Source organism: Chanodichthys erythropterus, chromosome 20 (genome assembly GCF_024489055.1).
Source record: "Chanodichthys erythropterus isolate Z2021 chromosome 20, ASM2448905v1, whole genome shotgun sequence".
In the NCBI taxonomy this organism is placed as follows: domain Eukaryota; kingdom Metazoa; phylum Chordata; class Actinopteri; order Cypriniformes; family Xenocyprididae; genus Chanodichthys; species Chanodichthys erythropterus.
The window spans coordinates 38402198-38412830 of NC_090240.1; the positions used below are offsets into that span (position 1 = coordinate 38402198).

General features: G+C 36.9%; 1 protein-coding gene across 2 annotated transcripts in view; it reads left to right on the forward strand.

Annotated features, from left to right (window-relative positions):
* The window catches only part of LOC137009806 (C-type mannose receptor 2-like), a 39221-nt gene extending 29091 nt beyond the window's left edge, over positions 1–10130 (forward strand). For both annotated transcript variants that reach the window (XM_067372336.1, XM_067372337.1), the window contains 5 exons: positions 3058–3242; positions 4842–4892; positions 6145–6525; positions 6762–7100; positions 8819–10130. In XM_067372336.1, coding sequence (XP_067228437.1) covers positions 3071–3242; positions 4842–4892; positions 6145–6525; positions 6762–7100; positions 8819–9174 — 1299 coding nt within the window. In that variant the 5' untranslated portion in view covers positions 3058–3070 and the 3' untranslated portion in view covers positions 9175–10130. The remainder of the gene's footprint in view (positions 1–3057; positions 3243–4841; positions 4893–6144; positions 6526–6761; positions 7101–8818) is intronic.
* Positions 10131–10633: the final 503 nt, after the last annotated feature.

A 10633-nucleotide genomic window follows, 5' to 3' on the forward strand; every position in this document is an offset into this window, starting at 1 on the left:
CTGAGAGACACACACAAAAGTAAAGACTCATAACTCCAAAACTGTAGCAAGGAGAGTCAAAAGGTATCATTTGATAGAACACTTTTGAAATTTTTAGAAAATATAAATTACATTACATTTGGACATTTTCATGTTGAGAAACTGCTGATAAAAGACAAAAAATATATTTAATTTTTTTTTATAATTTTTAAAAAAATTTGACTTGGAATAACTCAGGAAGGCAATAAGATCGGATAAAAAATATTTTTTGGTGATGCTCTCCTACATGTCAGCTGCATATGGTTCAAATTTTGTAGTGATAGCATAAAGTATAGTTGAATAAATTGTTATTCTTTTTTTCACAGCCAGGTGGCGCCCACGGGCGGTAAACTCCGGTTTAGAGGCACTTCTCAGCACTCGTTAGGAGTTTTTCAAAATGGTTAGGTGCATTAAAAAGATGAGATTCTAAGCTTTAAGTGTTATTCCACATTGGAAAACGAACATGGATTTTTCCAGGAACACTGGATACACACTGCATCCCGGAAAAATGATAGACATGTTTTTTAAGTACGTTAGTAATATCTTGTAATCATCGCAATATATTATGTTGATTTTCAGTTCACTTTAATCGTGAGAATCTGCTTTACATAATGATGTGCCAGTTTCTATGATCTGTGCATTTTGCATGAAGTTATGCGCATGTGAAATCTACATATTTGTATTCAGTTAGCGGCTGTGCTGTTTTTGTTGTAAACACATATTAACTCAGACTCATTAGAGGGTGAAAACAACGCAACAGAAGTATGTTGGAGGCTTGATATGAACGTGTAAAGTCTGTATGCAAAAATAATTTTTGTGCTACTTATATGGGTTCAGTTTTTATTGGCTCTTAAAGAGAGACACGGAAATGGGAGCACCATCCGGTCTTAAAGGGTTAAGTTGTCATTGATGTCACAGTCCAACTGAGGAAGAAGGGTGGGGGCTCTGGAGGAAGACGAGGGACTGGCAAAGAGCAGGAAATAAGAGACAATGCTGGCGATGATGGTGGGAGGAGCCAGTCAGGACGATGGCCCACTGCGGAGTCGACGGAGGGAGGAGCCATGGTGGAGACATGGTTCACGATACCCCGGGATGACTGACAGAGATGAAGCCGATGATAGGCGTAGACGGAGAGCAGATGGGTCCTGGAGGCCAAAGCGGAGCTGCAGCCACGAGTGTCCAAGGTGGAGCCAGGGTCCTGAGGACTGAGGCGGAGCCGGAGGGAAGGTGGAGCCAGACGGAGCCGAAGGGGTGTAGAGATGGAGCACCTGTCTGTGGCACAGGCAGGGCAATGTCTCACCAAAGTGGAGCCGCAAGGACGATGGACTTTGGTGGAGCCGAGGGAGGGAGGAGCCTAGTCAGAGCCGATAGGTCGATGGACTGAGGTGGAGTGAGGGGATCAGAAGCTGGGGGCGGAGCCGGGGCGATGCTGGAGAACTGAGGGCTTGTGATGAATCCACATGATGGAGTGGCATCAGAAGAAGTGCCATGGGACTGAAGTGAACCAGCAGAGGCTGGTGGACTGGCTGAATTTGAAAGAGGAGGCGGGAGAGGAAGGCTAACTCAGGAGACTTTGTGCCGGACGTGACCAGCAGGGGCAAATGAGACAAAGGGAAACGTCCCCTTCCAAATAACTTTGGAAAACAGTTTGCAGAGGCCAGCTGGAGCTCATCCTCAGTGGTGGGAGTGTGGACGGAGTCTTCCTCCATCTCCTCGAACTCCACGAGGACGGACAATGTCGCTGGCTCACTCACCTGGTCAGACGGACAGTGGGGCTTGGGCTCTTGGCAACTAGTTTTAACTAGCCTTTTTTATATTTTATTTCAAGTAACAGTGTTTTTAGCCAGAAAAAAAAAAAAAAATGTAATAATAAAGAGACAACACTCACATTCTGCTGATTTTGCATGTTACTGAAAAACCGCTCCTGGTTTCCTGGTTAGATTGTGTAGTGTATCATCACTACCATCCTGAGGAAAAACGGCACACATTCAAATTCTGTCCACAAGAGTGTTCAGTCTGAGCCGTAACTGATTATTCATCCCTGTGGGACACTCGTGACTATTGTCTGTGTCAAAAACCAACAAATATGTAAATGAAAAGAAAAAAAAAACACTGGAAAAAATTTAAATGCGACACTGATACAAATGGAGATAAACATGCAGGTCAAATGTGAGACACGGAAGGAAATAAACATGCAGGGAGTATGAGAATAATATCATTAATAATATTCAATATAATCGATGATATTCATCATACAATTACTCAGAAAAATCAACCAAAAATACACTTGTGCTCTTTCATACCTCAGCAGACTTCTCCTTCACGAACAAACAGCTTTATCTTAGATGTTTCTTCTGAGAGTCAGTCTCTTCTCTTTCATCTCCCTGTTTAGGAGATTCACAACCATTAAACACACACTAACACACACACACACACACCTTTGCCATCTAAACAGGGACTCTTACTTGACAATATTTATTTTTGACACCCTAAAAATGAGGAAATCCCCAAAACGGAGGATTTGTCTGAGTAAAAATTGACACCATATTTATCAAGTTGATTAAGAATTGCAAACATTTCTAAAACGCTTTTATTCATTATTCAAAATGCAAATGAGGTGTTATCTAATTAAAAATGCACAAATCTGCATACATTTCCGAAATATAAACCTGAACATTGGATAAAGACAGATTTTTATTTATTTTTTTACATATTACAGGTTTTTACAGAAGGGATTCTGGATTTCTCTTTTTATCTCCCTATAAATCAGAAAATACTGTCAACAGACAGAACACAAATACATTTCTTTCATGTTTTTATATGTTCTATAAACCAGGTGAATGATGAAAACACCTTCAAAATATAGATGTGAATAAAACTGTAGTTTGGTGTGTGTGTGAGTCTGCTGAAGTGGAGATTTTTGGCTGAAACTCACGGACTTTAAAGAGATCTACTGTAATTGAAATCTACTTGTGCAAACAGATAAAGTGCGATAGAATAAACATTAAATGTGTATGTTGGATGTTTTCTTTCCATCAGTTTGAAAGAAGACATGTTAAAGAAGCAAAATAGAGCAAAACCTAAAAAAATAATAAACCACAGAAGGGAGTTTTTCCCTCCAGGAAAACCACAGCTGGGAGGAGCAGGAGGAGAGATGATCCTGATATCAGTCTGTCCTAAACAAAAACAAACACACAATCACACAGACATCACTACATCGACAGGTAAGAAACAATTTAACAGTTGTTTTAACTTCACACTGATTATAACAGGATTGATTTAGCTGTTATTTCTTGCATTATAAAGCAAATGAAGCTGATTTCTGTCTTTCCCTCAGAAATGGAGCGAATGACATCTGGGTCGTTGACAAAATTTAATTTTTTGTAAAAAAACGTTTTAGAAGAAAAAATACATATATTTTTGTAGTGCAAAGTCTGATGTTTGAGAAAATATGAGGAGTCACTAATTTTGTCGATTCTTTCACTGTTTGTTTTTAACATTTTTACTGAACTGTAACGTTAATGCGTCCTATGGTGGGACACAGCAAAAATTAAGAAAAAAAATCTTAATAATATACAAATGAGAGAGATTTATCTTCATTGTTAGACACTTATTTTCATATGGTGCTATTATTTAATATGATATTATGAAAAACTATTTTTTTCTTCTTGGACATTTTTAATAAATACAAGAAAAATTTTGCTGTCGTCTTTCAAAACTGCTGAAAATGATCGTTTTAAGATGAGTGATGATTATACCTCCCCTACTGTAAAACTCAACTGTTCTTTTAAGATACTTTTGATAAAAACAAATGTGTGTCACACCAAAGGTCAAAAATAGAAGTTATTGCATTAAAAAGAGTGAGGGAAATTACATGAAAGTATTTTTATTTAACCTTGAATGTGTCGAGGAAGAAAGAAAATTTAATTTTTGATACAAACAATATCACCTATTTTTTTATTTAAAAAAAAAAAAAAAATCAACATAATGAAATGTGACTTCTTGACAGAGCAAATATCTTTGAAACTTTAACACCCAAAAACCTTTTTTAATGTAATTAATTTGTTTAAGAAGAAATAACATTCAATTTTGTTACATCATCAACCATGTTTTTAAAAATCACATATTTTAAAGTAAACGGCTGCTCCATTTAAGGCATCATTTCAATATTTTTTTACTTTGCGTCATTCTCTAGGATCTTTTCCCTTCTGTTCATTTTCTCCTTATACTTCCGTGTCCTCTCCCTCAGTTCTTTCTCTCAAAAACAAAGTAGTATCACATTTTATGCTTATTTTCATGACAGTACAAGTTTTCTGCAAAACATCAGAACATTTTTTTATTCAATGTAATTATTGATGATCAAAAAAAGAATAAAATTATTTAAAATGCATTTCCTCTGGTGTGACAGTACAGGCGTCAGTTCATGGCCTTGCAATTCTTAGCTAACCTGTCATTATCAGTTAGCAAGACACATTTGCATAATTTTCCATGATTATGTAGTTTATCATACATGTTTTTATTAAAAAATATAATTTAGGGGTGTCCAAAAGGACAACAAAACCACTTTTACAGTGGTTCCAAAAAAGTTAAATATTTGAGCATGTGCACATGTCATGGGCTTCACAAGGGGCTTCAGGAACATGACCCTGAATGGGGTCCTTCATATGTATATATATGGAGGAAAAAAAGGAGATTTGGCTCAAAAATTAAAAAAAGCAGTATTTTTAGCAACAGGTCGATGTAAAACAAAGAAATGTTTAAGCATTTACTGCATTTTAAATTATGACAATACTAATTATATTCATTTTTGTCATGTGTGACAGTGAAAATGCCACGTCACGTCAACAACCCATTTTGCTCTCTTCTGCTGACAGGTGAGTGTTTAATTCTGCTGAAAGTGAGGGATTCCTCAAAATAAAGATGACTGGAGCATGTTTTACAAGAAAATCTATTTCAGTCTTTTGTTTAATTCAATGTTTTATTAGCTATTTCTTTTCATTAATTTACGTGCAATTTCTGAGTTAAATTGTTCAATCCTACCCCATTTATAATATAATAATAATAATAATAGAATGATTGTTATTTCATGGCTCTATAGGCTAGTTTAGCACTGCGATCGGCGGGTTTTCATGCCTTCAGTCATTAGAGCAAGAGAAAGTTGTGTGAGACGGACACATGGGAGATCGAACATTGTGTTTATGTAATTATGGCTTGGGGCAAAATAACCAATATAATAAAAAACCTCTGCTATTTCCTGAATATCATAGCAATTGCAAATGTGATACAGATTTTATAAGTTATTTACATTTTGAGACACTTTTGTCTTTTTTTGCTCCAATGAAAACACACAAAGCCACCTGTGCATCTGAATGAATCAGTGTTTTTGAACGAATCGAGTGAGTCAATGATTCAGTTGCTTGATTCACTCGTGAATGAATCAGCTGTTTGAACACACTGGTTCAATGAATGACTGACTCGTTAAGACGGTGACTTGCTGCCACCTACTGGTGGTTTCATGTTTAAAAGTATTTTATTTTTCACATCATTTCATATTTTTATATTCAAAATGTTGTATTTAAAACATTTCAATCTATGATTCTGAGTGCGTCTAGTCATTTGTCACATTCTTTTTGAGTCTTTCTAATTACCTGTGCTTATAAAGAGTTGCCTCTAACTTGTGCCTGATGAAGACCTGATGGTCAAAACGTTTATTAATGAATGATTTTGGAGCTGTAAACTCTTCATACTTACGTGATGGACGCACCTGAGCTCAATCAGGGTTTGTGATGTGCACACCTTTTTTAGTTAGAAATTATGAAGATTAGTTAATACATACACGCTCCTAAAAAATCTAAGCGTACAGCCCTGGTAAATTATATTCAAATGGTTTTGATTCCTAAAAACAATTCAGTGTGAATGTGATGTTGATGATCACAAATAAAAAGACTCCATTTTCAAGCTCAAGTCAATACAAAGAGTTGTTTCTTTACGTTCAATTTGGTTAAGATGGATTTAAATTTAAAATGTCTCTGAACATGCCAACCATCATTCAGCACACTTTAACAATCACTTACTCAAGCGTCTGCAGTGTGAGCTCTTGATCTGTGTGAATGTGTCTCTTCTCAGCTGTGGTCAGTCTGTCTGCAGGAGCTCTGCGTCAGTATCACTTTGTGAATCAGAACCTGTGCTGGACTGAAGCTCAGAGATACTGCAGAGAGAAATACACAGATCTGGTCACAATCAGCGACACACAAGATCAGAATGACATAGAGCAGGTCATAGAGAGAGGGAATCCTGGTGCTAACCGTGTCTGGATTGGGCTGAGGAGCACTAACACATGGATATGGTCTCTGGATGACTCCATGTTCTACACCGCAAACGAGTCTCAGTACAGGAACTGGGAACCAGAACAACCACAAGGAGATGGAGACTGTGCTTTTATGAACAGTGTTGGACAATGGCATGATATAACCTGTACATCCCAAATGCATTTCATCTGCTATAACGGTGAGTTCAGATCATGACACACAGAAATGAGACCATAAAAGACCATATTGAGTATTTTCATGTCCAATAATAATAAAACATTGTTAGAGTTGAACGATGAACCATAACTGCAATAGTGGTCTTTTTGTATTTGGTAAATGAGAGTAGAAAGAGCAGGGATATTATCTTGTTTTTTGTGTATTTAATTAATCTAAGATTTAAACTCAGTAATAGACAAATGTCTTTCTCTTTTAAAGCCAGCAGTAAAGGATTCGTCCCTGTAAAGGAGAAAAAGACTTGGACTGAAGCTCAGAGATACTGCAGAGAGAAATACACAGATCTGGCCAGTGTGAGGAATGAGAGTGAGAATGATCAGATTAAGGGCATCATACTATCATCAGATTCAGCCTGGATCGGTCTGCACAGACTCTGGGTTTGGTCAGATAACAGCACCTCCACATTCACATACTGGAAACCTGATGAACCCAATATCGGAGCGAACAGACATGATATCTGCACCTCGATTGATACACACCAACAGAAAAGATGGATATATGATCAATGTACAACGCAGCATCCCTTTGTGTGTTATGACGGTAAGCAGACGCTCTCACACCGATCATCTGAACAAATCACCCATCACTGATCACATGTGTTCCCGACTGGGTCATGATAGTGGAGAGTTCACTTAAAACTTAATTTACTCAATAACCAAAACACCTCAAATTAAGATATTTTTAACGAAACCTGAGAGGCAGGGCTAAACGATTAATCGATATGATAAACGCAAAGGCTGCGATTACACTCTGATCACGTGACACAGGAGAGTAAAGGTAAGGTGTGTTCGACATCAGCTGCAGTTTTATTTTGATAAACATGACAAAATATAACATCACGACTACATGAACAGAGCTTTAACTGTTAGAAAACAGATTTTTGAGCATTAGTGGAACTGAAGGCGTGACAATAAACAAGAAACACGCGTGATCGCTGTCATGAATCAATCGTGAAACAGCTGTGTCGTCATCAGAGCTCTGACTCGGGCTGATCTCGAATCGCTCTCACGGTACTGTGATGCCACACGTCACAGTCACATGGAGTCGGACAAAATTTCATACCAGCATGCACTGCTTCGAGTCAGCCGCCGATCGGCCTGTGCGGCGCTGCATCAAGTCGAACAAGCCTATTAATTTGGCACGCTACACATGTGCCAATAAAAAAGCAGGAAAATCCAGCAACACTTATTATTTAAAAAATATAGATATTTTATCACATTAAAAGATATATTTTATATTGTAATAATACATACTATTGTCCTGTAAAAATAAAAAGCAACATTTAATAATCATGATAATATTTTATATATATTTTTATAACATAATAAAAGTATTAATAGAATTATTATTATTAAAGTAGCTGCCAAAAGTTTGGAAACAATTATTAATGATTTTAAAATAAATCTTATTTGATCAAAAATACAGTAAAAACAGCAACATTGTGAAATATTGTTTAAAAAAAAAAGTTTTCTATTTTAATATATTATAAAATGTAATTTATTCCTGTGATCAAAGCAGATTTTTTTGCATCATTACTCCAGTCTTCAGTGTCACATGATCCTTCATTTGATCAATCTGATTTCCTGCTCAAGAAACATTTCTGATTATTATCAGTGTTGAAAACATTTTTCTGGAAATGACGATACATTTTATTTTTCAGGATTCTTTGAAAATAGAAAGTTCAATGAAGAATTTATTGGCATTTATCAAATATATTAAACATAATAAATTTATCAAATAGAAATATTTTGTAACATTTCAAATGTCTTCACTCACTTTTCATCACTTTAATGTATGATGAATTAAAGTATGAATTTTTTAAAATAAAATTGTTAAGCAGCACTGATTCTACTCATATTTGGCGCTTTGAACCCTTTTAAGGGACATTTAGGCTTTAATCACATATAAACCCACACACATATCACATTTGGTAAATACCGAAGCTCAAACATGCATCACATGATGCAAAAGAACCAATGAGGTTTGTTCTAGTATGTGACACACAAGTGTTTCATTTACCAAAAGTGATGTGTGCTCTATTTGGGTCGATCACACTGAACCTGGATTAAACCGCTCGATTCAGATGGATTGGCCATCCTGGATTTTCATTGGAGGAACAGAAACATCTCAGGTTTCATTGAAATATCTTAATTTGCGTTTCAAAGATGAACGACATGGCCGTGAGCAAATGATGACAAAGTTTTCATTTTAGTGTGAACTATCACTTTAGCTAAAAAAGCTTCATGTTTGTGTTCCAGATGAACTGGTTCTGATCAGACAGAATCTGACGTGGACAGGAGCTCTGAACTACTGCAGAAACAATGACATGGACCTGGTGTCGGTGTTCTCGGGGGACGTCCAGCGTCGAGTGGAGGACGTGACCGCGAGCGCCTCCTCCCCTCAGGTGTGGCTGGGTCTCCGTCACTCCTGTGTGGTCGGCCTCTGGTTCTGGGTCAACGGTCAGACCCTGTGCTATGAGCAGTGGGCTGCGGGTCACGGCACCGGCGAGGAGGACTGCAGTACGACAGTGAGATCCGGAGCCATTCGGACCGGAGACCAGCGCTGGGTCAGCCTTCCTGAAACAAACACAAACAACTTCATCTGCATCAAGTGAGAGAGAGACTGACCAATGGAGATTCAGTCAGGCTTAAATTACCTTCATTTATAGTCTATATAACCTTCACTCTTCTGAGATGAATTCATGTGGTGATGGATACTAACATTTACTGTGTTTCCTACATTTTATTTTATTATATTTTTTTGCACTAAGCATTTACTTTTGAGGACTTGATATGTAGCCTAAAATATCTGATATTCCGACTGTCAAATATGTGCAAGTGGATGTGTTTTTCTGTTCAAACACCTTCATATCGATCGCATTAGTTAAGCTATGAGCGCGTTAGCCACCGCCATGTTAGTTTGCGCCGCTGTTCAGAGAATCGGATTTAAAACGCGCACATTCATGCGGCAAAGGGTTAATATAATTTATAGTGTGTTAGTTTTGCCCGAGCATCACTTGAGCACAGATGATACTTGTTCTGAATGAAATTTAAGTGTCTGATTACTTTCTGAAGCTGCAGTACTTCCTTTCTATGAACAATATCCTGCATCAACTACACATTAATATGGGGTTTATAATTATCTGAGTAACTGTCTACATGTAAACATGTGTTTCTGTGCTGGACTTTTGTGGGTTTGTGATTCATACTCATTTGTAAGAAAATAAAGCTTAGGAAGAAATTTAATTTGATGTCTTTTGTCTGTGAATCTGATGTGTTTTAATTTTCTCACATTGGGTCTCATTCATGAAACAAGAGCAGAACGGATTTTTTTGTAAAGTGGTTCTGGCGTAAATTTTCGGATTCATTAAAATGTTCGTATTTTCCAAATGTTAGTTGGTACGAAAGAAATCTACACCTGCTCCCAGCCACGCGTAAATAGTGCGTTTAACATCCGAACGTTTTGCTCATTAATAAGGCTGCATTTTAATTCACCTTAATAAGGTACATTACACAGCATTATGAAAAATTATCCTATATATAGTAATTACATACGTTTTTTCTTTTTCTTTTTATTGTGAGAGCCAGTAATAGCATCTGCAAACGGAGCACTTTAATCAAATAATTAAGTGATTTCAATAGGGCTGGGCAAACTAATGGCCCCTTATTTGTTATGGAAATTGTTTCCTATAAAATGTCCAAAATCCTTCGTTTGGTGTCATAATATGATGCCCATATATAGTTGTCAGTCGGATTTAATGGGCGGGATTTATGGTAATTGAGAATGAGCGTGTGCACGCGTGTCCCATTTACGACTGATGGGAATTCATTAACACACACATTTCACTATCACTTCTGACGTTTACGAAGTATTTGTGAATCAGGAGGACAGTTTTCGGGAAGGTCTCTTTACGCGCAAATCACTCGCATATTTACTCGTATATTTACCAATGTTTCATGAATGAGACCCTTTGAAAATATGATTTTTGTGGTTTTTTTACCCATGCAAAAATCACATGACAATTTTTGTAATACAGTTAAGCACATTAAGTCTCAATATTGTAATATTACGAT